This window comes from Peromyscus maniculatus, chromosome 2 (genome assembly GCF_049852395.1).
Source record: "Peromyscus maniculatus bairdii isolate BWxNUB_F1_BW_parent chromosome 2, HU_Pman_BW_mat_3.1, whole genome shotgun sequence".
NCBI lineage: Eukaryota > Metazoa > Chordata > Mammalia > Rodentia > Cricetidae > Peromyscus > Peromyscus maniculatus.
This window is the reverse complement of record NC_134853.1, coordinates 152,549,230-152,577,119: the sequence shown is the minus strand read 5'-3', so window position 1 is coordinate 152,577,119 and position 27,890 is coordinate 152,549,230. Positions and strand designations below refer to the sequence as shown.

The 27,890-nt window shown below is 48.9% G+C and overlaps 2 protein-coding genes across 3 annotated transcripts in view; both read left to right on the top strand.

Moving 5' to 3' along the window:
- The first annotated feature begins 9,374 nt into the window (after window positions 1-9,374).
- On the top strand, window positions 9,375-24,525 carry Lin28a (lin-28 RNA binding posttranscriptional regulator A). Its single transcript, XM_006975638.4, has 4 exons — window positions 9,375-10,019; window positions 10,485-10,681; window positions 20,511-20,695; window positions 21,608-24,525. The coding sequence occupies exons 1-4, from the start codon at window positions 9,989-9,991 to the stop codon at window positions 21,822-21,824; spliced, it is 630 nt and encodes a 209-aa protein (XP_006975700.1). The 5' UTR covers window positions 9,375-9,988; the 3' UTR covers window positions 21,825-24,525.
- A 2,099-nt stretch (window positions 24,526-26,624) lies between these two features.
- Window positions 26,625-27,890, top strand: part of Dhdds (dehydrodolichyl diphosphate synthase subunit) — a 33,009-nt gene continuing 31,743 nt past the window's right edge. Inside the window, exons 1-2 of one of the 2 annotated variants that reach the window (XM_006975637.4) lie at window positions 26,625-26,858; window positions 27,189-27,302. In XM_006975637.4, the coding sequence (XP_006975699.2) occupies window positions 27,240-27,302 (63 nt within the window). In that variant the 5' untranslated portion in view covers window positions 26,625-26,858; window positions 27,189-27,239. The remainder of the gene's footprint in view (window positions 26,859-27,188; window positions 27,303-27,890) is intronic. The other variant, XM_006975636.4, reaches the window with a different exon arrangement.

Here is a 27,890-nt window from a genome sequence, read left to right as displayed (position 1 = left end):
CCTGCCACCATGCTTCCCACATGATGACCATGGCTAGCCCTCTGAACTATAAGCAAGCCCCCAATTAGAGGTTTCTTTTTCAAGTTGCCTGGGTCATGGTGTCTCTTCAGAGCAATGGAACAGTGACTAGGACCCTCTAAGATGAGGTTACCCACGGGAAACACCTGATGTCCACTTCTAGTTGTCAACTGGCTGAGACCTCAATCAAATGACTTGGAGAGAGCAGGCCACCTCCACATTCTCTAAATGGGGGAGGGGAGACAGTGTAGCAACATTGAGACCCAAGCCTGTAGCTAGAGTTTTCTTGCCTTGCCCACAGTCAGGACAAATCTCTGTCACCCGTCAGTCCCATAGCTGCTCAGACCCAACCAAGTAAACACAGAGACTTATATTGCTTACAAACTGTATGGCCGTGGCAGGCTTCTTGCTAACTGTTCTTATATCTTAAATTAATCCATTTCTATAAATCTATACTTTGCCATGTGGCTCATGGCTTACCGGCGTCTTCACATGCTGCTTGTCATGGCGGCGGCTGGCAGTGACTCCTTCCACCTTCCTGTTCTTTCTTTTCTCCTCTCTGTTAGTCCCGCCTATACTTCCTGCCTAGCCACTGGCCAATCAGTGTTTTATTTATTGACCAATCAGAGTAATTTGACATACAGACCATCCCACAGCACAAGCCTCTTTTCTTTCTTATTTGGTTTTGAGATGGGGTCTCACGTAGCCCAGGTTGATCCTGACCTTTGGCCCTCCTGCCTCCACTTCCCGAGTGCTGGGATTACTGAACTTGGAGCTCATTCAGCTGTGCACACTATACACAACTCTACCAGTCCTCCTCTTCTTTGAAGAGAATTCTTTTACTAGTGTTTATGTGTATATGTGTCTGTGTTAGTCTATGCCGTGTGTGTGGGACCCATGGAGGCCAGAATAGGCTGTCAGCTCCCCTGGAGCTAGAGTTAGAGGCAGTTGTGAGCCACCTGACCTGAGGGCTGGGACCCAACCTAACATGGGTCCTTTCTAAGAGCAGCAGGTGCTCTTAACTGCTGAGCCTTCTCTCTAGGCTCTTTAACTCTCTTCTAATGGAAGAGGCAGAGAGTCCTGACGCAAAATGACAATTCCAGAACCAACCAGTTAGCCTCCTCCATGACTTTGAGTAAGCCAATTAACCTGTGTGTCTCCTTGCTTCATTAGTAACATGGTAATATTAGCCATGCCCAGCTCAGAAATGTGTTGGTAGGGTTAACTTTTATTGTTGTTTGTTTGTTTGGTTGGTTTTGTTTTGTTTTGTTTGAGACAGGGTTTCTCTGTGTAGTCCTGGCTGTTCTGGAACTCTCACTGTAGACCATTTTGGCATGGAACTCACAGAGAACTGCCTGCCTCTGCCTCCTGAGTGCTGGGATGCCAGGGCTGTGCCACTTTGCCCAGCCTGTTGGGAGGGATGAGATAACTTATGTACAGCATTTGGCACATTGCCTGGCCCATGGAGAGCCTTTAATCAAGGCTAGCAGTCATATGGTTTGTTCCATTGACAACTCAGAATCTGGAAAAGACATCTGCAACTTCAGCGTCCTCAAAGCAAGCCACAGAGTGTCCAGCAGCTCCGGTGTGCCGAGCACGGTATTAAAGAACATACTCCAAAATCATAAACTAAGGGGAGAGGCTGGGGTGCAGCTCATCAGCTGAACACTGGCCTCCTCAAAGGATGTCCAAGGCTTTGGGAAAACAAAACACAGTAACAAAGGGCAGCGGAGCAAGCTTGGACATGCAAGGTCTGCCAGGAATCTTTTCTCTCTTTTTCAGTGTGTGTGTGTGTGTGTGTGTGTGTCTGTCTGTCTGTCTGTCTGTCTGTCTGTGTATAGAGGGCAGAAGATAACACTCAGGTTCTTCCTCAATAGCTTTTCCTTTTTTGGTGGGGAGGGGGAAATGGGACAGTTTCACTGTGCAGTCCTGGCTGGTCTGGAACTTGTTAGATAGATCAGGCTGGCCTTGAACTCACAGAGATCCCATTTGCCTTTGCTCCTGAGTGTACCACACTATATTTGGCTTCCAGGTATCTTTCACTGAGCCTGAAGCTTACTGCCTGGCCAGGGAACACAGGGGATCTGCCTGTCTCCTCCACCCTCAGCACTGGTTTTCCAGACAGATGCTGGCTTCTTTTGTGGGTGTTGGGAAGCCACTCAGGATCTTATTCTTTCATAGCAAACACTTTTCCCACGGGGTTTTCAACCCAGCCTACTCCAGTATAAACCTTTTCTTGGGCACTTACTAGAGGATATTCTCTTTGATGCTGAACCCAAACCCCATTCATGTATGAGTCAGAAAGCTGAGTATGGTGATACGTGGCTTTGATCCCAGTACTCAGGAGGCGGATCTCTGTGAGTTTGAGGCCAGCCTGGCCTACATGGCAAGTTCTAGGTCAGCCAAGGCTACATAGAGAGTCCCTGACCAAGAAAAATGAAAAGATCCAAAAACATTAGTTCTAACCTGAAAAGCAGTGAGCAATCCCCAAGATGAGCACCGGGACGCAAACCTAGAGAGCAGGCGGGGGAGGAGCAGGAACAGGCTCCAGAAAAGGGCTCAGCCAAAGGAAACAAGAAATCTGGAGATTTGAGAGTAAGTAAGGGTACATCAGTGGAAAAGGCAGCTAGAGAGTCCAAGGAGAAGCAGCAGCCAAATAAGGACAGGATTGTCTTGGCAACACACTGTGGGACATTTCCATAGTCATGACAAAGTAAACATCGGTTACCGATTTAGCTGGAAATGGTGATTTATCTGTACTTGGGAGGAAAGGGAAAGGGCCCTGTAGGGGGTAAGTTCTCATCCATCATAACAGGAAATCAATAGAGAAAAGCTAAAACCAATAAATCAAGGAATAGACATCCATGTATATTATTTAGAGATACAGAAGTATCCTCCAAAGAAATGGCTCAGAGAGAGGCAGCCTAAAAGAAGGAAGAGTGGGTTGGCCAGGGTACTCTCTTCCTGTAATTCTTCCCCCACACACTGATTGTGCACGCTGGGCATTGACTACTTTATCTGTTTTGATAGAGAGGAATATCTTCTTTTGTGATTTGTAAGTTGAGGCTGTGTCTTGTCCAGTACCACCGGGGTCACATCTGGATGGCTGAGGACTGGAATGTTTGGATGGCTGAGGACTGGAACAGGCAGTGAGTACTGAGCGTATGACCTAGTCTCACATGTAAACAGTCACTGCCGATTCAGGAGAGTGGTTCAAAATGACATTTCGGAAATGACACCCTTTGGTCATCACCCTGCCTCCTGCCTCTGCGGTACATGACAACCATTGGATACAGACAAATGGACAGCACATGAATGACAGCCGGATGGGCTGTGACACCCCCCGCCCCCCTCCTGCGCGCCCCCCACCCCCCACCCTGCCAGTCTGGACTAGAGTCGTGGTGAGGATTCATGAATGCAGCAGCAACCAGCTGGCAAAAACCAGCTGGGGCTCAGAAGTTCTACTGCAGAGGATAGCTGGAGAAGGACTGACCCTGGACAGAGGGCTATCACGTGCTCATCATTTTCTCTTGTGGGGGACGTGTCAGAAAGAAAAGATTTAGAGGCTGTCAGGGTGAGGGTCAGAGGTCAGCTGGGGTCAGGAAGTCTATTTCATTGAGGTCACTTTCGTCTCCTTTCAATCTAATGAAGCCATTATTGGTGAAAGCAAGTGCCTGGCGTCTTGCTCTGTGAAGCAGGGCCAGCATGGGGAGCAGATGAAAGAAGGAAGGGGGGTCCCCTGACTCGTCCTCCTGCCAATTCAACAGGCCTACGAGGTGAGAGGTGCACAGCCCTGATGGATGTAGGAAGCGCTGGTCCCTGCAGCGGGATGAGGATGACAGCATGGGGTGACAACAGATTGTTTCTTATTGTAGTTAGGAATGGGGTCACACACACGCACGCACGTGCACGTGCACGCGCGCGCGCGCACACACACATACCCTGCTTCAGAATTTCAGCTCTGGAAGACACATTTGTCACCAATAACTCCAACTCTCATTTTAACCTTAAAGAATAAAACTGTGGGTGTGCATGTGCGTGTGTGTATGTGTGTGTGTGTGGGGGGGGTGCACGCATGCATGTGAGTGCCTGTATGTTCAGCCATGCTGTGGCACCCATGTGAAGGGTTAGCATGATGGCTCTTTGGCTGAGTGAGCGTGGTGGCGCATTACTTTGATCCCAGCACAGGAGGCAGAGGCAGGCGGATCTCTGTGAGTTCAAAGCCAACTTGGTTTACAGAGAGAGATCCTGATTCAAAAATAAACAAACACCTGTGATCTTCTCTTGCGATCACAGAGACTAACAGGCTGGAAGTACACGCCCTGTATATCAACCCATACTTGTTGTCTGTCTTTGTCTAGATCAACGAGGACGAGGACAGGAATTGACCTCTTCTGCTCCCTGCTGTGTCCCCAGCATTTCACCCAGTGCCATCGATGCAAAGTAGATGCTCAGTAAGTATCTGTTAGTATATACATAAGTAGATATTTATATAGTATATAAATAAGTACCATCAGTGAGTTGATGAACTGCACACATCATGCCCCCCCCCTTTTAATGACATTTTAGTGTGCTTGCGTGTGCATGTGTGTGCCAGTGTCTGTGTTCAGCCAGGCTGTGGTACCCATGTGAAGGTCACAGGACAACTTGCAGCTGTTACCCTCTGTCTGCCATGAGGGTCTTGAGGATTGAAATCAGGTCACCAGGCTTGACAGCAGGTATTTACCTATTAAACATTCCTGAGGGCCCTGCATGTTTTTACTTTTGAGAAAGGGTCTCACTATATGGCCCTGGCTGTCAGGGAACTCACTCTGTAGACCAGGCTGGCCTCAAACTCACAGAGATCCACCTGCCTCTGCCTCCTGAGTGCTGGGACTAAACATGTGCGCCACCATACCTGGCTCAGTGCCTCCATTTGTAATTTTTTTTTACTTTTTTTTTTTTTTTGTTTTTTAAAGACAAGGTTTCTCTGTAGTCCTATCTGTCCTGAAACTCACCCAGGCTGGCCTCAGACTCACAGAGACCTGTCTGCCTCCCGAGTGCTGGGATTAAAGGTGTGTACCGTCACACCTGACTTCTCCATTTTAAAGTGACAATTAGAATGTTTCTTTCCAGTGTACACACATGTGTGCATGTACATGGCTGCATGTGTGCCGCAGTACACATGTGGAGATCAGAAGCTAACTTTTGGAACTTGGTTCCCTCCTTCCCCCATGTGGGTCCCAGCAATCAAGGCTCAAATCCCCAGGCTAGGTGGCATGGTCCTCCCTGAGCCCTCCTATAAACCTTTCTTGATGAAGTTCAGGGCACTGACATACTACATAGGAAACATAATAAATATACTGCCTTTTGGATCCTTTTACTGGGTGTTTTTTTTTTGTTTGTTTGTTTTGTTTTTTTAATTTCAAGTCTTCAAGTACAGCAAATGATGGCCTTGAACATCCACAGTACCGGGTTTACAGAATGCTCTGGTGTGACAAAACTTTTCCTGGGAAGACACAACACACTCACGCTAGATAGGGAACGCATGACAGACCAAAGTCCAGACACCACCAAAGTCCAACTTGCTGACCAATGAATGAGTTTTACTGGGACTACAACAGGATCATGGTGGAGGGGTTACTTACAGGATCATGGTGGAAGGGTTACTTACAGGAGTATGGGGGAGGGGTTACTTACAGGAGTATGGGGGAGGGGTTACTTACAGGAGCAGACATGGACTCAAAGACAGCTGAGTCACCAAGGCCCATCACAGTGTAGCTGACAGCTCACAAAGCTGGGAACCTGGAGCACACTCACAGCCTTCAGGCAGCTCAAGAGGCTGGAGAGTGTCCTTTCCAGGTGCCTCAGTTGGTCTAAACCTTTTCCTGACAGCTGGCTGGTTCCCTGCTTCTTCCTGGCATCTGGTCTGGCCTCAGAGTTTTCTTTGTAGCCCAAAGGAATTGTTTACCGGGACAGGGAGGGGCTTAGTGAATCTGGTCAGTTTCAGGGAGGTCTTGAGGCATTTCTTTTAGTTGTTTACCTTCCTGTTTCAGGAGCTCCCCTGTAGGAGGCAATGTTTGGACCTTGGAGGAAACAGTTACACACCCCAGGCACCACCAAATCAGGCTTATGTGGCGCTAGGGACCTAGCTTAGGGCTCTGCACATGCTCCCAGGCACTGACTTACATCTCAGCCTTTACTTTTATTTCAAAGCATGGTGTGATGTATCAAAGGTCCTAAGGAGCTGGCATCTTTCCTGTTTTGTTTTGTCCTTTTGAGACACTGTTCTCATGTAGCCCAGGCTGGCCTTGAACCTCAAATTCCTCTGCCTCCCTGTCTCGGGTACTGGGATTACAGATATGTGCAAGTGCACTGACTTGTGTGTGCGCACACACAGCTGGTGGGATGGGTATCTTGAGGGACACATTGGGGAACAGTTTTCTCGAGGGCACACTACCATTCATGTTAGCAGATGGCCAGGGCTTTACACTCAGAGCTGTTCTGGGGATAGAATTTAAAAAGATAGCCGAGGAAAATGAAAACTAGGAGTATTTTGACAATGCACCTTCTTCCAGTTAAAACCTATTCAAGCTGGGTGTGGTGGCTCATATCTGTAATCCTAGCACCCAGGATGCTGAGGCAGGAGGATTGACATAAGTGTGAGGTCAGCATGGGCTAAAGAGAGTGACCCCATCTCAAAAAGCCAACCAACCTACTAACAACAACAAAAAATAATAGCCTGTTGAGGAAACTCTTCCTGGGTGATTTCCACAGCCCAGCTGCTGCCTTAGGTAGTAGGATGTTTGGGGTAAAAAACTGAGGCCAGCCTGGGCTACAGGGACCCTGCTTCAAAACTACAATAAAAAAGTGCTTTTCAGCTGGGTGGTGGTGACACACACCTTTAGTCCTAACACTCAGGAGGTAGAGGCAAGCAGATCTCTGTGAGTTCAAGGCCAGCTGGTCTACAGAGAGTTCCATGACAACCAAAGTGGTTGCACAGTGAAACCTTGTCTCAAAACAAACAAACAAACAAACAAACAAACAAAACAAAAAACCCAAAACAAAAAAAAATAGAAAGTGCTTTTCAATAATGGAACTCATTTTAAATTATTAGTAAATACACTATTATATTCAAAGATATTATCTTTCTTTATGATCACATGAGTAAAGTGAGCTTGCAATACCTGCAATGCTCTGAAAGAATCATTTACTTCTAGAAATGTCCTCTTCAGTGTTCAAGAAATATTCAGTGCTGGAGAGAAGGCACAGTGATGAAGAGCATGGATTATTCTTCTGGAGGACATAAATTTGGTTCCCAGAAGCCACATTTGATGATTCACACCTATCTGTAACTTCAGCTCCTGGGAATCCAACATCCTCTTCTGGTTTCCGAGGGTAGGTATACAAATACACATAAATAAAAATATAATAAAATAAAATGAAAAAGAAAGATTCAGCCAGGCAAGGTGACATACGTTCTGTAATCCCAGTTCTAAGGAGGCAGAGGCAGGAGGATTACAATGTGATTGAAGTCAGCGTGTGCCATGTAGCAAGGCCTTATGCTAATAAAAAGCAAAACTAAAGCCGGGCAGTAGTGGCGCACGCCTTTAATCCCAGCATTTGGGAGGCAGAGGCAGGCGGATCTCTCTGAGTTTGAGGCCAGTCTGTTCTACAGAGCGAGTTACAGGACAGCCTGAGCTGTTACACAGAGAAATTCTGTCTCAAAAAAAGCAAAAATAAAGACTCTATTTGTCTCATGTATGTCAGGGGACCTTGGGTGAAAATCAGGCTTTCTGTGAAGGACTTGGAGGTAAGAATGCAGGAAGGTCTCTAGGCAGGAAACCGGAAAGGAGAGCGTGGCATTTTCAGCACCAGGGACAGAGCCACAGGCTCCCTCAGGACCCTGGACAGAGCAGTTGATCCAGCCTGCTGGGGAAACCCAACTACGCTGGAGTCTGACCCCGAGAAGCCTGAGCACTCACCTCGGTTTTTCCCTTCCCTTCAGAAGACCTCAACCACCTTCTTCTGAACCTCAGGAGCAGAGGTACAGGGAACAGATATTGTAAAGGCGCTTCTTAACGGGAGCGGGTTATGCAAAAAATGGCTTTGGAGGTTACACTCCGAGAACTCCGAAAAGATTTAATAGTCCCCAGTTGAGAATAGGGCACTGTTAATGATACTTATATTTTTTCAGCTAAGTAGCAGAAGGCTCACCATAGTCTTTTTTATTCCCCAAAGTCCTATCTCATACATCTTACGCTCAAAACTTTAGTCTCGTGCAAAGCACTACGTAGGAAAGAGGAAAATATTCTTCAGAGCCACTGATTCTCCTACCCATCTCCCATTTCCCTACCCCATCATCTTTTTTCTCGTTCTCAGATACACACGTGCCCATGAGCGCGCACCGACACACACACACACACACAGCTGCAGCGTGTGAACCACAAGATATTCTACACATTTGTGGAGAAGACTGAATTCAGGGTAAGCGGATGCCCCTGAAAGCAGGCTCTGTCCCTTTAAATGGGTTGTAGCCGTGGGGGAGGGGAACTGACCGGAGCTGGCATTGTCCAGTTTGAACTGAGCACCGGAAGTGAAGGGGCAGGGCCAGGGCCGTGCACTGAGCCCCGGGCCATTGTCCATCTCTGACCAGGGCAGCGGCCACCCCCCGGTCCACCCTCTTTATCTTCTAGTAGGGAGTTTACCTCTCCAAATGAGAAGCCTCCCTATGCAGTCCTTCCAGCGGCCGCACCACCCGGAGGGTAGCACCATTTGGGATGGTGACTGAGAACAGGAGGGTCTGGGAATCAGAGAGTCCCGGGTACTGGAGGGAGTGCCTCCACCCACAATCTATTACCCTCTGCCAGCAGTGGGACAGGACGGGACGCGGCGGACAGGATGAGAAGGCAGCTATCATAGAGGGCACCCTTCAGGGTTCCCCCATGCTCTCCCAGGAAGCTCTCTACCTGGGACCAACTTTAGATGCAGGCTTGGAAGGAAGCAAAGGATTCTTTGCACAGAACCAATTAGGAGCTTGTTTCTGATTGGGACAAACCCAGAAACTGATGTTGCGACTTGGAGATGGAGACATCTAGTTGTAGTTAGAGGCAGGCCGAGTTTGAGAGGCGGCCCCTAGGTTAAGACAGATCAGCTCTGTGGGGGTCTCCAGCCGCTTCCCTGCACCCCATCCTGGCTTCCTAGTGTCCAGAACTCCAGGTCTATCTAAGCACACGGGGGTGGGGGGTGAGAGCGGGTCAGCGCCAAGCAGCCGGGTCAGCTCGGAGGCCTGAGGGGGAAGGGGGGGAGGGGCGCTGAGGGGCTGGGGGAGGGGGAGGGCTCATCCATTTCTCCCTTGACAGGTGGTTTGTGTTTCTGATTGGACAGCGCCACCAGGCTCACACCTCCCTCCCCCAACTCTCTGGAATGTATAATTATCTGCCCGGGGGGTGGGGGTGGGGTGTATGTATGTGTGTGTGTGTGTGTGTGTGTGTGTGTGTGTGTGTGTGTGTGTAGTCACGTGGTTATAAAACTACCCCCCCCCCCCAGTTCCCCCACCTGTGTCTGCTTTGGGTATCCGCACTGAGTCCTCAAAGTGCAGGATCCCAAATTCTGGGGGACTCAAGACTTCTAGGGCAAAAGACCCCCATCCCCCAGATATGCGTATATGGAGGGGGTGTCAAGTCTCAAGGTTCTGGGAAGGGACACCCCAGAGGTGTCAGAGACCAGAGCAGTGGGGGAGGGCTGGAGCCAGAGCCGGAGGGAAAGGGAGGGGTAAGGAGAGAGGGGAGGGGAGGGGGCTGCCCGCGGGGGGTTGGGTCATTGTCTTTTAGAATTTGGGAGCCTTTGAAAAGCCGTGGGCCCTCCCACCGCTATTGTGCGGGGGAAGATGTAGCAGCCTCTTCTCCGAACCACCCCTTTGCCTCCGGACTTCTCTGGGGCCAGCAGCCGCCCGACCTGGGGCCCGGGGCCACGGGCTCAGCCGACGACCATGGGCTCGGTGTCCAACCAGCAGTTTGCAGGTTCGAGCTTGCGATTCAGCGGGCACACCTTCGGGGGCAGGGCGCCCAAGAGCTAAATGGAAGGGAGGTGGGAAAGTGTCCCACGGACTTGCCCGCGGGATCCCCAAGTCCCTGCGGCCCTCCTGCTTCTTGGGGCCATCTCTGGAGCAGGGAACCCTGGTGTTCCAGTGGCTTGTGCGCCGAGCCTATGGGGGCGGAGGGAGAGAAGAGGAGGGGCCTGTCCCGCCGCGTGTGCACGGGCAACATGTTGTGGGAAGACAAGCAAAACTTTCGGGGCATCAGCATCCTCGGTGTAACCTTGGGAAGGCAGCCAGGACAGGTTTCTTTTTCCCAGCTGTTGGGTAGCTGCTTCCTCCTGGGTGTCTATCCGGGGGGCTCAACGCCGAGATCTCCCAGACGGGTCCCCCAAGAGGGCCCTGCGATGGCTTTGCCCCCAGCTGATCACCTGGCCCTCCCTGTCTCCAGGTGGCTGCGCCAAGGCAGCGGAGAAGGCGCCCGAGGAGGCGCCGGCTGACGCGGCCCGGGCGGCAGAGGAGCCGCAGCTGCTGCACGGGGCCGGCATCTGTAAGTGGTTCAACGTGCGCATGGGGTTCGGCTTCCTGTCCATGACCGCCCGCGCCGGGGTCGCGCTCGACCCCCCGGTGGACGTCTTTGTGCACCAGGTGAGACTGATTCTGGTAACTTTGCTAGAAAAATAGGAAGCCTGGGAGTTGTGTGTACGGGCTTGGCGGATGGCCGCCCCTGTTGGATTGGAGGAGATAAAGGACCCTCATTGTGCGTCCCTATCTCTGCCGGGACACCCCAATTTTGAGTTTCGAGTAACTACGGTGGAGCAAGGAGGAGGCATCACTGATTACCAGCACCCCTCCCCGCCCCCTTCCGGGAACCCCTCCGGCTTACCACGTGTCTATTACCTCTTTCCCCTGGGAAGGGAGCAGGGGGCAGGGAGGTGACCCCATGTGGCAGAAACTAAGGTTGTATTGTGCTTGCCGGTGGGGGAGGGCGAGCAGGCCGACCAGGGAAGCACATGCAGGGCCTGAGCCGGGCGCTAGTGCCTTGAGTCCTGAAGGTCTGAATGCAGTTTCCAGGGCAGGAGGGTGTGGGGAATTTGCCACCCTACCTATGGGCATGAACCTGTGAAGTCAGGTTCTTCTCCTGTTTTAAGTGCAGACCGCAGTCAGGTGACCACCCAAAAAGCCAGGTCCTGTGGCCAGTGTAAGTTTGGCAGATCCCGGAAGGATCAATGTGTGGGCCGAAAAGCTCCCCTAGAGGGCTGGTTACAGTTCAGGACCGGCCGGCTCCTCTGCTGTCCACCAGGTCTTGCCAGGAAGGAAAACCGTAAGAGCCCAGGCCTCCTCCATTCCTGGCTGGGCCAGTCTAGGAGACTTGGGTCCGAGCAATCCCAAGTTCTCAGTTAAAGAAGAGGAACGCAGTGGGGAGTGAAATTCAGTGTCGAGGGGCCAGGCGGTGCAAGGAGGCTGGCCTCTGGCCCTATTCTCCTCCGCTTGGCATTTATGGCCCCAGACAGTCATTGATTGCTGTCCCTAACATTCCTAACCCTAAACAAGGAAGGGAGTAGAGACCCCAGGTTTCCCTCTAACATGCCTTTCCCTCTCAACATCCTACGGGCATTCAAGTGGTCCCCGGGCGGGCCTCGATGGGAAGGAGGTTCCCTCTTCATTTGCTGGTTAAGGCTGGACCGGGAAAGGAGAAATTGCTAATCCCTGGCCCTGGAGCTTGACACCCGGTCCGGGCAGGGAGGGGTTACTCCAGGGAGGTTAGCTTTAGGAGCTGTGGGGGAGGGGAAAGGAGGATGTGGGGATTAAGAGTTGGAGCCTGAGGGATGGCGTTCTTGAGGGGGAGGGGTGGGGAAGGAGATGCTGGATCGGCTGGTTGGAGGCTGGAGGCTGCTGTGAAGACTGAACACTGCCCTCCAGTCAGGAGGTTGAGGAGGTGAAACTAGGTAGATTTGGGTTGAAGGAATTTGGGGACCAGCTCTTTGCTGTTAGTGTATTAGGGTCACTGGGCTTCTGGAACATGTGTTTAAGGGACCTGCTGTAGTCAGTACCCTTAGCTACTTACTTAAACCTACCCCCCCCTCCCCATCACTACCACCAGACTGCTGGTTTCTGGATGGTGGCTTTGTACCCCCCATCTCATTTACATATGTGAATGATAACCCACAGGAAGTAATTGTGAGAGAGAAGGGAATTGGCCTCTTTAGATCTATTAAATCACTTTATTACAGGAACCAACTTTGAATGGCCCTCCTCAGCGGGTGGCAAGCCTCCCCTTCCCTTCCATTTATCTGATCACAGAGATTAAAATCTCTCCTGGTCTGGAGATGGGCTGGACAGCTTTCCCAATTTTGGGAGGCTGGGATATAAAGTAGGTACAAAGCTTTCTTGACTCCTTCCAAAGGCTAAGTAGGGAGACACTAAGGAGAATGTACCCTCTGAGCTGAGGTTCAGATTGGTCGAGCTGTGCCTCAGACTTAGTCTTGGGCTTCATAGCAGTTGGAAAGCCAGGGTGTCACTGGAGGAAAGCACTGACTGTCAGTACAGACCAGCCTGGAGATCTATGTCCACCAGCCCAAATTGGCAGTTTTTCTGTGTTTGGTTTTCTATTTTCTTTCTTTTTTTGACTGTCTAACTGGCTGGCCTGGAATTTGCTCTGTAGACCAGGCTGCCTCTGCCTCCTGGATATTGGGATTAAAAGCCAAGGCTCCTGGCTGGCACTCCCGACCCTGTAATTGGTGGTTTACCACAGCCTGCTGCTGGTGCTCGAGCTGGTCCCCACTCAGGCAACATTTAGGCTGGTGACCCCAGTTATCTCTTGCCGGAGGAATGTTGTAGATACTTAATCTCTAAAACGTGTTTACTCAGAAGGAGAGTGTTCATGAGGTAGAGAGGGTAAGAAGTCTTTAATGGAACTTTCTGTTCTGGCGATGGGGTAGGTTGGTGTGGAAGGGAAGAACTTCTCTAGATAACGTTTGTCACCCATGGTAAGGGACGGGATCCAGGAATGGGTTGACAAGGTTCCCAACACCCTGTTAAAGACGGTCCTTGTGCCAATCCACAGCTAGGCCAGGAAGTCACCTTAGCCAAGTTGACCTACAGTTGGGTGACATTCCTTTGCTTTGGCCTCTCTCATGTCTGATTTGCATACCCTTCTTTCTGTTCCCAGTACGAGAGAAGGCTGAGGGTGAGGGAATATCTCAGCTTTCTCTAATGCCCATTGGGTTCAGTTATAGGTCTTTTTAGATCTTGAAATCTATGTCTGGAATTGATGAGTTATAAAAACCAAACGTCACCATATCTTGTCCAGTGTCCCTTGGGAGGCAGAATCACTTCGAACTGAGAAACAGCAAGATAGTCATCATTGTTAGGAGCTGCTGAGCACCTGAAGTTTGGGGTTTAACTCTGGTTTCCTGTGGCTCAAAATGGAGGTCACCAAGATTTGTAGAAAGTGGGAAGTACAAATGTATTGGTTTTCAGCAGCTCCTCAGAACATAGTTTTATGTTTTTAAGGTAGGCTCTTTTGTAGCCCAGGCTGGCCTGATCCTCCTACCTCTATATCTCCAGTGTTGGAATTATAGGTGTGCACGACCACCATCTAGCCCAGATGAGTTTTTATTGGCTTTTTGGCTTACAGGCAAAGACTATAAAGAACTAAGTTGGGTTTGGACAAAAATTGAAGCTAAAACTGGTTGAGCCACAATGGCTTGGACTTCAGAACATACCTGAATAACCCGAGGGTCTAGGTTCAGACAGCTGGCTTGCGGGATGTGTATAGGATCTTGCCTTCTTGGTTTATTACACTGCATTCCCAATGAGAATATCCTTTCAAGAGAAGAACTTGACAGTCTGGGTGATTTTCATAGTAGTACATTCTTGATCTAAATGAACGAATATGGGAAGGAAAACCATGGGATGGAGGTGTCAGTGTCTTGAGTACCTTGGAGGATCAGGAGTGGAAGCTCTGTCTTCCAGAGGAGACAGGAAAGGCTGTAGGTGAAGCTGCTTTCTTTCTGGGTTGATTAGGATATGGCCCGGCACCTTAGATTGTGCTGTGAGTATTTGTGGGGTACATGTTGACAGCTCACAACTCCGAACCCCCAAACTTTGGCTTCATTAAGTTCAAAACCAGGACACTACCTGTTATTCCTATGTCGGTAGGAAAAGGTGGCTTAAAAATACATTTTTTTTTGTAAAGTTGGTATAAAAAGTCCATGTGTTATTTTGGCATTTTTGAAATATTTGGCCTCTTTCTGATGAGGCATGCTTCCAGAGAACGTCCTGGGTAATGCTTTGCCACCATCCCAAGCAATGCTTCCAATATGGTAAACTTCTGCCTTGTGAACCTGTACCATATCAGTGGTTTTCAGTCACTTGGTCCAGGGTATAGTGCACAACCATTGCTCAGACATTCCTAATCAGACAGTTTTAAACTTCATATATGGCCGGGTGGCAGTGGCGCACGCCTCTAATCTCAGCACTTGGGAGGCAGACCCAGGCGGATCTCTGAGTTCTAGGCCAGCCTGGTCTACAGAGTGAGATCCAGGACAGGCACCAAAACTACACAGAGAAACCCTGTCTCGAAAAAAACAAAACAAAAAAACCTTTCATATATGATTTCTTTCTTTCTTTTTTCTTTTTCTTTTTTCTTTTTTTGAGAAATCACCACCTGCATGAAGAGCAGCAAACCTGTGTAGTCCAAGTCGGGGAGGTTGGAAGTTGAAGCAGAAAACATTCATAATTGTACATACCTTTTAAGCATGATTTCTTGTTGCTGTTAGAAACCAGTACGGTGGCTATTTCTATGGTTTTGGCATAAACTCCAGGGAGCTCTTCATTCCCATTCCCACCCTGCACTCCTTGTTCATGGCCTAGGATCTGGGTTGGATGGGAAGAAAGCCCCGTGTCCTTGCAACTCCAGCTTCTTAGAGGATGGAAAGGACCAAGAAAACCACCTTGAGGAGCTGAGGTGTCAGGGCTGCCACAAGTCCCCTCGGCTCAGAGCCTCACATAGGCTGATGCACCCCCTGGTGGAGAGCTGCGGAGGAGCATCTGGCCTGGGCCACTGAGCAGAGGGGAATGGCAGTTGACCTTAGGCTGGGGACATTTGTGATACCAAGCTCTGGGCCTCTAGCAATGAGGCTTGGGTAAAGCTGTGACACCAGAGTGTCGGATCTCTAAAATTAAAAAGTATTATTTAGGAGTTGAAGAGTGTGTCTAGGAAAAGTCATGGTCGGCTTGCCTTATTCGATCTTGCTGGCTGGAAAAACCAGGCTCGTGCAGTCAGCCCGACACTTGTCCCTTCTTGATACTGTGATCAAGGTGCTTCTTTTTAATCTGAAGCTCCGATTGGGAGCTCCTGTCCAGGACACCCCCTCTGCCTGGCTCTCCCACATATATACTTGGCTAGTCTCCTCACTTCGTTAGGGTTTCTGCTCCGATTTCTCCTCTAAAGGACATCCCTAACCTTCAAGGCATTTATGAACCTTCTGGTTGTAGCGCCACGTGGGTTTGATAGCAGTGTTGGGCACCCTGCTGTCTAAAGTAAACATTGATAGGCATTTTGGCTACTAAACCCAGAATTGGTCACTCAAAATTGGAATGTCCCCAGGGTGCTGGAGAAGAGAGAAGGCCTAGCTTGGGTCCTGGTCAACCCTGTGGAGTACGATGAAATTCTCCCACAAAGAAAGAAAGAGTGAAATGCTGTGTGCAGGCTGGAAGAGGCGCGACAGTCATCACGGAATCCCGACCTCTGCTTATTTTCGGTCCACATTTCTTAGATGACGCAGTATATGTGGGTTTAGTCAGGTGTCGATGCTGGGGTGGGGTATTTGATGTGGGAGCGGGAGGGGATTCGTCCAAAGAAAGAAGCAGAAGCCAGGAAGTGCTGTAACTCAGGAGCGGCACCAGGGAGGAAACGCGGTAACTGTGTCACCCCCCCCCCCCCTGCAGTGGCCCGAGCCCGGGTGTCCACCTGACTCACTTCAACAGGTTGGAAAAGGAAAATGGGATTCCTGCCCCCCCGCCGCCGCCTTCCCGTTGCAATATTTATCAGCTGCGGGAAGGACTTGACAGAAGGCTTCCTAGGGTAGGCATCCTCTATTAGTCCATCCTGAAGGTACAGGGAGCGTAGCGGGGGAGAGAAGATGGCTGTTAGCTGACTAGCAAACTTCCCCTTCCTGGGGTCGGACTGGGGAAGAGGCTCTTCAGCCATTCCTCTCACCCTGACCATACTGTAGAGGAAGGAAGGAAGGAACTGGTCCGCTTTGGATGTGGGGGAGGGTGGGAGAGAGCCGTCCTAGGGGGATCTGTGCCTTGGAACTCCAGGAATCCGACCACCAGAACCAACCAGTGTCAACCCTTTGTTCCCTGGGGCTGGGCTCTATTGGGGGAGCTCAGGCCATGCCCCTCCCCCCCCCAGGGCCTTTTCTTTTTGGAGGGGATGGGGAGAGGGGCGGGGCCCTGCTTTGTGTGTGGTTGGGGGGTGGTGGAAGAATTTTCAGGCTCCTTTTAGATGCTGGCCCTGGGAGTCTGGGTTGGTGGGGCTGCACACTGATTACCTATCTGATAAGGGAAGAATTCAAACTATGTTTTAGAAAGGCGTGGGGGAGGGGATGGGCAGCCACCCCTGGAGACCACCACTTTAAATCCTGCCTAGCCTTTCTGGTGAGGTGCTTGCTGGGGCGGTCTTCAGCAGATCGCTGGCAGTGCAAGGGCTGGGGGGTTAGCGAGTCTCATTGCCTCACCCATTTATACCGTCCCCCTTGGTCTCACAAGTCGTAGGAGTGGGGGGGAGAGGGAGGGTGTCGCTCTCAGTAAACTGGACCTCAGAGAGGGGCTGGGTTTTTTTTTTTTTTTTTTTTTTTTTTTTTTTTTTTTTTGAGTTCCCAGGAATGGTTAGTAATAAAAGCAGAGTTAATCTGAGCATCCCAGCACTTGGCTCTTACTGGTACCCTGTCTCCATCCAGCCTGAAAGGAAGATAATTGGTCCTCCCTCAGGATTTTACATGGCCGGTGAAGTGTTAACTACTTTTCATGTGTAAAACCTCACATCATCACCATAAAATCAGTATAGACTCCATTCTACAAATGAGCAAGGAGGGAACAGGCTCCTAGACTCGGTTCTTAACCCGTTATCTGCTGGATCACAGCGGGACCCAGCCTAGGCAGGAATAGCCTGGGAGGTCTGGCCCTCCAGGACCTCACTAGCTAGCTCCTCTTGGGGTTAGGGTGGTTTCTGTGCAGTTGGGGCAGAGAGGTGGGTCCTTTTGAACACTGTATTACTTTTATTTCCTTCTAAGGTTTCCCCCTCTGCCCACATCAAATTGAGGCAGTGGGGTAGGAAGCCACCACACCCTGGGTGTTCCTGTGGATGTGAAACACTAGGGAGGACCTGCGTGAGTGTGCTTAGCATGTGTAGGGCCTTGGTTTAGTCCCAAGCCCCCTTTATAAGAAGTGAGAGAATGTATCTGGAATATTTCTGTGATGCAACAATTACAAATAATCTTAAAGTATTTATTGCAAGCTTAGTAGGTCCATGCCCATCAGAATCTGGACTTAACGGTCTGTTTAGGTCGAAACGTTTTGCTTGCTTTAAGATGTCTACTGTGGGCCTATATCTGTTATTCTAGCATTCAGGAGACTGAGGTGAAAGATCTCCAGTTCAAGGCCAGCCTGGACTACCTAGCTGGATAAACACTGCTTAAAAAAAGCAGATCTCTGAGTTCAAAGTAGTCTGGTCTACATAGTGAGTTCTAGGCCAGCCAAGGCTACATAGTAGGACCCTGCCTCAAAATAAAAAAAAAAAAAAAAGGAAAGGAAAGAAAGAAAGAAAAAGAAGGAAGGAGAAAACCAGTGCTTATCTATATTTCTGAAGAATTTTAAGGCCTAATTGATGAGCTCACATTTATGAGCATGGAGGATGGATATGGTGCCCAAGCCTGTGCTCTTCACCAACACCCTTGATGGAAGTTTTGTTTTGTTTAATATCACCTAAATTAAAAGAAAAGTTAGGTCGGGTGGTGATGACACACACCTTTAGCAGAGGCAAGTGGATCTTTGTGAGTTCAAGGACAGTCAGGGTTACACAGAGAAAACTTGTCATGAAAAACAACCCCCCCAAAACCAAAAAAAGAACCCCAAAGGTTAGAATGATTGAGGAATTTGTGTCTTACGGCTAATAAATAGTGGGGGTTTTTTTTTTTAACTAGAATGCGAGTGGAAGTGGTTAGCGCTCTCTGACAGTCCTGGCTGGATGCACAGTGGTCCCTTTTGTTTCTCTGAACTCATTTGTCCCTCCACCCCCACCGTGTGTGTGTGTGTGTGTGTGTGTGTGTGTGTGTGTGTGTGTGTGTGTGTGTGTGTGTTTGCAATAGGGTCTCTAGTTAACCATGTCTGGAACTCTATGTAGACCAGGCTGGCCTCAGATACACGGCCTCTGCTGCACCACAAAGCCCAGGTCATTGACTCTCTTTTTGGGGAAGTGAGATCCATCGACTGCTACACAAGCAGAAGCATGGCCGTCCAGTCCCGTGTCCCACGGTGACATTCTTGGTGACGTAATGACACACTGAATCTCTCATTCTGGTTTACGCTGTGGTAAAGACTGTTCTGCTTCTGAGAAGAACTGGGAAGTGCTCTCTTCTGCACTAATAAACAACGGTCTGTGGTAAGGCAGCGGCTGTGCACTTAGGGCTTCTGGGTTCCTTGGATGACTAGGGTCCCTTCCTTTGTAAAGGAGCTGCACTATTTGCAAACTGCTTATACCTATCGGTGTTTTTCAAGTTTCAGGTAAGGTATGCAGTATTTTCGAGAAATTATTACGTAAATCTTTATTTCGGTTCACTATCCTCATTCCAAATCAAACAATTTGTGATCTCTTTTCTGGTCGCTGGGCACGCACACGTGGTCCCAGCTGCTGAAGAGGCTGTGGCAGCAGCAGTTTGGGCAACACAGTTGTCAAAAAATAAACAAAAACCTAACTCAGTGCCATGGAATACAGGTGTAGTGACGGCACTTTGGAGGCTGAGGCAGGAGAATCATGAATTTGAGGCCAGTCTGAGTGGCTTAGTGAGACAAAATCCAGAAACCCACACTTCTTCATTAATACATCCAAAAATGTACCCAGATGAGGTACCAAAATGTGGCGTGAACAACAAAAACGTGGCTTTTGTACTTTCCTAATTTGTGTGTCCTTGTGTGTATACAGCACACGTGCCACAGTGTACACTTGGCGGTCAGAAGACCACGTCTGTCCTTCCATCTCGTGGGCTCTAGAGACTAAACTTAAGTTTTCAGGCTTGGCAGCAACTGACTTTACCCACTGAACCATCTTGCCAGCCTCCCCAATAAACCTTTTAAAATATGTGTCCTTCTATGTGTTCTGGCCTTGAAAGTTTGTAGCTCAGGCAGGTCTTGAGCTGGAGCTCTCTGTGGAGGCCTCCTGAGTGCTGGGACTGTGGGGTGGGTAGAGGTGTGTTTGTGCAGTTTCCCCTAAGTACGCAGTAGCTTTCTGTAGATCTGTCTGATCGTGTCTGACTGTTTCCGTTTTTTGTTGTTCTGTTTTGAGACCACGCTGGCCTTGAACCTGTCTTCCTCCTGAACATTGGGACTAGTGCTGTGTCATGGTGCTGACTTGTCATTTTCTTAGCAGTTAGGCATTTCATTCCTTCAGATGTATGCTGAGCTGGCTAGTGGTGGCGCACGCCTTCCATCCCAGCACTTGGGGGGCAGAGGCAGGTGGATCTGAGTTTGGGGCCAGCCTGGTCTACAGAGGGAGTTCCAGGACAGCCAGAGATAGTCACCTATTGGCTTCTCCACACGCTCCTGGAATCTCTTTGTGACATTCCATTTTAGTCCTTGCCCCGAAACTGACTTCAGTTTTCAGTAATTATTTTCATGATTTCAAATTTAAAGATTACAGAAATAGACAAATTCCCTTTTAATTTTCCCCCTGATTCAACATTTCACCCTTTTTACTGTATCCTTATCTCTACAGTTTTTGTTGTTTGGGTTTTGTTTGTTTGATTGTTTGGGGGGGGGGTGGAGAGAGACAGGGTCTCACTCTGTACTCTTAGCTGGCCTGGAACTCATCCCTCTATATAGGTCAGGCTGGCCTCAACCTCAGAGATCCATCTGCCTCTGTCTCCCACCAGCTGGGATTACAGCCTTGTACCACCACACATGGCTCAGTGATACCACCTTAGTAACCGTAAATATAGCATTAAGTGTGTTTTGTTTCTGTTGAAGTATTTTCCTGTGTATTTCCTAAGAATGGAGCTGATTTCTTGCTGTTTTTAACGGGGATCCTACAGTTGGGTGACAGGCATGTGCCGCCATGCTCAGAGTTTTCTCATTGTGAAATGGGAGTACTGTCTCTTCTTCCTGCCTTACAGGGACAGGTACATGGTTTGCAGTTTCGTTCTATGGTACAGTAATGAAAGCAGACAGTAAAATCTGTGTTTCCCTTCGTTAGAGTAAGCTGCACATGGAAGGTTTCCGGAGCCTCAAGGAGGGTGAGGCGGTAGAGTTCACTTTCAAGAAGTCTGCCAAGGGTCTGGAATCCATCCGTGTCACTGGCCCTGGTGGCGTGTTCTGTATTGGGAGTGAGCGGCGGCCAAAGGGGAAGAACACACAGAAACGAAGATCTAAAGGCGACAGGTGAGAGCCACAGGCAGCTTGTGTAAGTTGCTGCGACTGATGTTCACTCAGGTGCCACTGGAATCGGGTTACCAAAGATAACTTTAGCTTTGGCAATGCAGTCATGGCTGGCTTGCAACTCACTCTGCCCTGAGACTAGCCTCTATTGCTAAGAGTGAGTGACACTGGCTGTCCATGCTGACTTTAGAAGCAAAGGCTATGGGGTGTGATGGTACGTATCTGTTACCTACTGTTCCTTTACCGGATTGCCCAATGTTTAGTGTCTGCATTTTTGCTATGGGGCTTAAAACCTCTTAGCTCTAAAGAGGTAATATAATTTGGCTTTAAAAATTCCCTCCTAGCTGGGTGATGGTGGCACATGCCTTTAATCCTAGCCGAGGCAGAGGCAGGTAGATCTCTGAGTTGGAGGCCAGCCTGGTTTACAGAGCGAGTTCCAGGACAGCCAAACCTGTGTGAAACCCTGTCACACAAAAAGGGGGTGGGGTGGGGATTCTTTCTTTAGTCAGGTCTGGTGGTACGTGCTTGTAATGCAGGACTTGGGAGGCAGGGGCAAAAAAGGACTGCCACCAGTTGAAGGCCAGGCAGGAATATATAGTGAAGCCTTGTCTCAAATGAAAATAAATAGGGCTGAAGAGATGGCTCGGCGGTTAAGAGTACTTACTGCTCCTGCAGAGGACGCAGAGGAAGCCTCATCCATCCTTCAAAACTGTCCTTCACGCTTGCGATCTACGTTTGTTCTCTTGATCTTTTGAAGTTGATGTAAACCTGAAGGTCATCTAATAGATCTAGAAAAGGCATAAAGGGGAGAGAAATGATTGTAGTGATGGGCGTAGATGAGGGTGTCATACCTTTGGAGGCTTCAAACTTCGTCCCGTATCTTTCTCTCACCTTTACTGTTCTGTCTTATACCAGGTGCTATAACTGTGGTGGTCTAGACCACCATGCCAAGGAATGCAAGCTGCCGCCCCAGCCCAAGAAGTGCCACTTTTGCCAAAGCATCAACCATATGGTGGCCTCATGCCCACTGAAGGTCCAGCAGGCCCCCACTTCTCAGGGGAAGCCTGCCTACTTCCGGGAGGAAGAGGAAGAGATCCACAGCCCTGCCCTGCTCCCAGAAGCCCAGAATTGAGGCCCTGGAGTGGGGGCTATTCTTTTGTTATTGGGGAGTTTCAAGGAGGAGGCATCAATCGGCAGGATGGAGAAAGTGGGATGGGGTGGGTTGCGGGTGGCTGGCATTGCCATGTTTCTCAGGCCGGGGTTCCCAGTATCACCCTGTCTTCCCTTGGTGGGGGGAAAGGGAGAGTCAATGGAAACTCCAACCATGCTTTATCTACATGCAAGTGAAGGAACCTGCATGCCTTAGCTGAGGCTTGAACCCAACACGACATGCTTTTGAAAGTGGCTGGGATAGGAAAGTCCTTCTGTAGAAGGCTGTGTGATATTTCCCTTGCCAGACAGGGTGTGAAACAAGTGCAAAACCACATCAATGAACTTAACCCTCCAGCTACTACATCCTGTGGGAGGGACTCGCAGGAGCCAGGCAAGGGTTTTCTTTCCACATCTTGCTTACTCATAACCCAGTCCTGGGGTGCGGTGCTGGGAACAGTGTCCAGCAGTGGGTTGTGATGACAGGCAGAGGGTAGCTGGGCAGGGGGACAGTTGCAGACCCGCTGTGCTCCCTCACTCCCAGCCCTTCCTGGGCCAATGTGATTTTAATTTATTTGCGCCCTTGGGTAACTGCACCTTGGTTCCACTTCCTCCAGGATGCCAACTGCACTGTCTGTGTGCGAATGACGTATCTTGTGCGTTTTAGTTTTTTTTCCTTAATATAAATAATGGGTTTGTATTTTTGTATATTTTAATCTTAAGGCCCTCATTCCTGCACTGTGCTCTCAGGTACACAAGCAATCTCAGGGATAAGTCCAAGCAGCTCCAGGTCTGCGCAGCAGGAATACTTTTTGTTTAGATCACCATGGAGACCAACCATTGGAATGCACAGCCTATTGAACTACCTCATTTTTGCCAATTACAGATGGCTTTTCTGCCATATAGTCCTTAAAACCTCTGTCCACCTTAAAATGTCTCACAGGAGGCTAGGTTTTAATTAAGCTACCCATGACTTGATCTCACTTTTTTGGGCAAAAGATTGGAAATTACACAGGAAAAGGTGGTACAGAGATGTCAAAAAGCTGGGCCAGGTGAAAGGCACAAGAGTCATTTTCCATCCCAAATCCATCCTTCATCAGATTAGTCTGCCATACACAGCAGGGTGTGAGTGTGTATGTATGTATGTGTGTTGGTTTTTTAAAATGCAAATTTATGAGGATGAGGTTTTTTTGTTGTTTGATTGTTTTTAGATACTGGGATTGAACCTTGGGCCTCATTTGTGCTGGGATGTACCCTGCCACTGGGTTCTCCTGGTAAGGATGCAGCCTAAGACCAACACCCTTAGTCCCACACTGTGCTGTCTAGGGATGGGGACGTGAAACAAGGACTCGAATCCTTAGCCTTTCACAACCTTGGCTTCCAGAGGGACTCTAGGAGTGTGGGCCTCTGTGGCAAGGGTCCTGTCCTGCTGCAGTGTCATGGTTGGTAGCTAAAGGAGAAAAGGGGGTTTCGTTTACATGCTGTGAGATCACCGCACACCTACCTCACTGTGTTGAAACGGGGCAAATGCAATAGAGCACATTGGGTGGGGTGTGTCTGATCCTGGTTCCTTGTCTCCCCCAAATGCTGCCCCCCTCTAGTTATTGTAGTCGTCTGGCCTTTGTAGGACCTCACTGTCTGAGTTGGTAATTGCTAGGTGGCCTCGATGTGTAAATATAATGTGTTGGTCTTCATGTTGTTTTGGGGTTTTATTGTTTACAAAACTTTTTGTATTGAGAGAAAAATAGCCAAAGCATCTTTGACAGAAAGTTCTGCACCAGATGACAGACAGCATGAAACCTAAGGGTGGGGTCCTCTTCTCAAAGGGAGCCTCTGGAACCATGGTTCCCCCTTCTGTTCTCTTCCCATCTCCCGTTTTGGACCGCATTCCCTGACCTTAGAAAGCTCCCATACCACCCTCTTCTCCCTCGTAAGAAAACTTACATACATTTCCTTCGTGGAATGTCTCTACAACTCTTGAATGACCCACGTAAAAATTCTGAAGAAGCCATGAACCTCACTCACCCCTTGTTCCCAGACTCAGTCAAGAGTTTTGGTTGGTGGTTTTGAGACAGGGTCTCACTCGGTAACCCAGGTTAGCCCCAGATCCTGGGCTATCCTCCTGCCTTAGCCTCCTCAGTGCCGGGCTCGCAGGTGAGCTGCTTCTCCCTGGCAAGACCATTTCTTGGTGTGATTCACCTTTGGATGGATCAAACCAACTTAGTCTATAACCCTTAGGTAGAGAGAAGCAATTGTGGGGCCTTCCATCTGAAGACCAGAAAAGGAATATGAATGTATAAGTCAAGTCACTCAGGAACTTAATGCCGGTGCAAGAAACTTATGTCAAAGTGGCCACAAGATTGTTACTAGGAGACGGACGAATGTAACTCCATGTTTACTGCTAGAAACCAAAGCTTTGTGAGAAATCTTGAATTTATGGGGAGGGCGGGTGGGGAAAGTGTGTACTTGTCTGTCCTTTCCCTGATCCCTTCTCTGTCCTGAACTGCAGGAGACTGAGCCCCTCGGGCTTTGGTGGCCCCACCACTGGGGTGTTTATTTCATGGTTGATTTTTTTTTTTTTTCCTGTACCCGGGTACTTATATTCCTATCGTATAATCATTTTGTAACACATGCTGACTTTCCCTTCCCTTCTTTCCTGGGAAAATAAAGACTTATTGGTACTCAAAGCTTGGTCCTCAAACTGTTCTCTCATCAGATATGTAGGCTGCTTTTCACTTCCCATAATCCCCACCTTGGATTGGGAAGTCACAGAAGCATTAAGTTTTCCCCTTCCCACTTTGTTAGGGATGAATCTTGAAAGTTCAACCCTTGTAGCACCTCATTACACTGGATTTTTGTTTCTAGTTAAGGCCTCTTGTCCCTTCCTTGGAAGCTGCCACATTCAAGAGGGGATTAGAGGCCTGGAGTGCATAAGAATGGGGATGCCTGTGCCACTGGCTGGGATGAAAGGATGGGGCCAGGGCTTAGGGCATGAGACCCCAATAATACTTTGTCCTTTACTCCTCAAAGCCCTTTACAAATCCTAATTAACCCCTTGCAACACCCCAAAAAAGGAAAGTGCCAGGCAGAACTGGGGAAATTGAGGCCAAAGGAGATTCACTGACTATAAACCAGTATTTTGAGATACAGTTTGCTAGCTTTCTAATGAATGCTTAAATGTTTTCTAAAGGATAGGAAGATTTTAATGGGGGAAGGGGGAAGAGAAGAACTTGACCAGAGGGAAACCTAAGTATTAATAGAAGGTGGATTAAATAAATCCTCACACTGTTAGCAGAGCACAGGGGGGTTGTGACCCTTTAACTAATTGCACCAAAAGTTAAACCTAGCAACGCTAACTACTGGGCTTCATTGAACTAACGGGCTTCCTGAAAAATCGTATTATTAGCAGAAACTTCACAGCTCTCAGAGGAGAGAGAATGGAAGTGTAAGACCTGATGAATGGGTTATTCATCTCCACAGCTTTGTTTGATCACATTTCTGTTAAAACTGCACTTTCATCAGGGAAAGCTCAGGGACGGGCAGCATCTCTTCCTTGCCGTTATCCTTGAGACTGCAGGGCAAATGAGGTACAAAGGTTCTCAGGAATTGTGAAATTCTAGTACAGATGCAAGTATGGTTTGAAACCAATGCTAGTTGCATCAGATACAAAAAGTGCAGGGATTTGTTTTTTGTGTTTTAAGCTTTGAGAAAGAACAACGTCTTCCCAATCAGCATCACTAAGGAAAAGTCCATAGATTATACTTTCAAGGAGATGTCCCCTGAAGCCCATGGTAGCTCCAATTTTGTTTGGTATCCAGAAGTCCTGCAAGATTTGGTATACAGCCAATGCTTTTGATTTCTCACTTTACTTCACTGTGGTCTTTTTGTTCTGTTCTTTACATTGTCTCTATTTTTCTTTCGTTTTCAGGCTGGGTTTCCCAGTGAAGCCCATGCTAACTTCAAACTCCAGTCACCTAAAGTGCTGATTCTCCTGCTGTCCACAGCCACCATGCTCCCTCTTGTGCTGGGCTGGAAACTGAACCCAGAATTTCTGGTGTGCTAGGCAAGCCCCACCTCGGCTCTGTTCCCCAGCAAATTATAAATATACTCTGGATGTCTTAAGTCAGCCCAAACAGTGACCAGAGGAAGGAACCTGTTTCTGATCAGTTAATAGTACTAAAGGGCGATAAGCAGAAATACGTTAATTTAAAAAAAAAAAAAAAAAAAAAAAAGCAATATCCTATACAGATCAAGTTGGCCTCAAATTTACTATGTAGCAGAGAAGACCTTGAGCTAATCCTGGCCTCAGCCTCCAGAGTGCTGAGTTCAGTGACAGTGAGTCACTATTTTCCGCTAAAAGTACAACTTTAAGACTAAATTGCAGCAGAGCTTTAAAAGGAATCCAGTTCAGCCCTGCACGGTTTACGATCATAACTCCAGTAGTTGGAGACTGCGGCAGGAGGATTGCAGACAGTACAGTGTGACGGTGTCTCCCAAGATATAAGCACAGTAGTCACCCAAAGAGAAACTGGTTTCTGAGGTGCAGCAGCCCCCACCGCCCCGCCCTGCCCCACTTCCCCCCGGCCGTCCTGAGGGTAAATGCCCCAGCACCTGAAGCAGTTCAGGATTGGTGGTAGTGTGCGGGAATCAGGACCTGGCCGGGCTTCAATTAAACTCCCCGGACCACGTGACCTCGGCCTCCCAGGCCGCTGTTGTCCACGCCCCCCTGCGGGAGCGTTCACCAATCGCCGATTCTCAAGAGTTCGCACCACGCCGAGTCCGCAGGCGCAAGGCGTGGCTCCGCCCACCATGGACGGAGGAGGAGGTACTAGCGCACAGCGGTGACGTGTTCTTCCAGCGCCACGTCGTGAGTCGCCCGGGAGTGGAAGAAGTAGGCTTCCCGCGGCGCCCTAGAGTGAACCAGCGACCCAGAGGAGGGGACGGTGGGTGAGGTGTCGGCCGCGACAGGCATTAAGGTCCGGCCGGAGGAGAGAGTCTGAGACCACCAAGGTGACAGGTGCGGCAGCCGATGGGGGTAGTGATTGGGTAACTCGGAGTGAGAAATGGCTTGCGGAAGAAATGAGGAGGTAGTTGCGGGGAGCCACCAAGAGGTAGGCACCATGATGTGGCAGGATATTAGGAAGAAATCAGTGCACATCAGAAGGAAAAGAAAATGGGAACCACCTTGTCCCAAAGGTCTCCCGTTGGCTCGTGCAGGCCTGAGAGGTTAGACCAGTGTCTCGGCATTCAGATGCTGGCCGCTTGCCAAAGTCCAACAGAGTCCCTTTAAGTCGGGTTTGTTTATTTGCAAGCATGGACGACTTCTCTCTCTTTTCATTTATTCAAGGTTATCTGGTTGTTATTTTGTTCTGGGGTGTTTTCTGACATAGCGAGAACTATGTCATGGATCAAAGAAGGAGAACTGTCGCTTTGGGAACGCTTCTGTGCCAATATCATAAAGGTAAGCAGCAGCCCAGAGGGCAAGTTGACCTTTTGGATAGTTGAGTAATCTTATCAAAATTCATTATTAAATTGTAGCAATCTCTGTTGTTAAGTGGAGTTTAGCAAAGAAACGAGATAATCTTAAACTTATAATGTAGCTTGCAGGGCTGCATCTCTATTGTTTATTGTTCCGAGTGACTTTTTTTTTTTTTTTTTTTTTTTTTCCGAGACAGGGTTTCTCTGTGTAGCTTTGCGCCTTTCCTGGATCCTGCTCTCTAGACCAGACTGGCCTTGAACTCACAGAGATCCTCCTGCCTCTGCCTCCCGGGTGCTGGGATTAAAGGCGTGCGCCACCACTGCCTGGCGACTTATTTTTTTTTAAAGGTGAACCAGGATCTCTTAATATCATTGGACAACATAGACTGTTAGATTTTTCCTTCTGGAAAATTGAAATTTTGGCGATGGGAATGTACAAAAAGCTCACTGGTAGGATGTTTGCTTCGTATGTACGAGACCCTGAGTTTGTAAAAAGAGAGAGAATGTGAACATGAATTAGCATGAACTGAAATTTGTCTCCCCAGAGCAGTATTCTCAACCTATGGGGCAT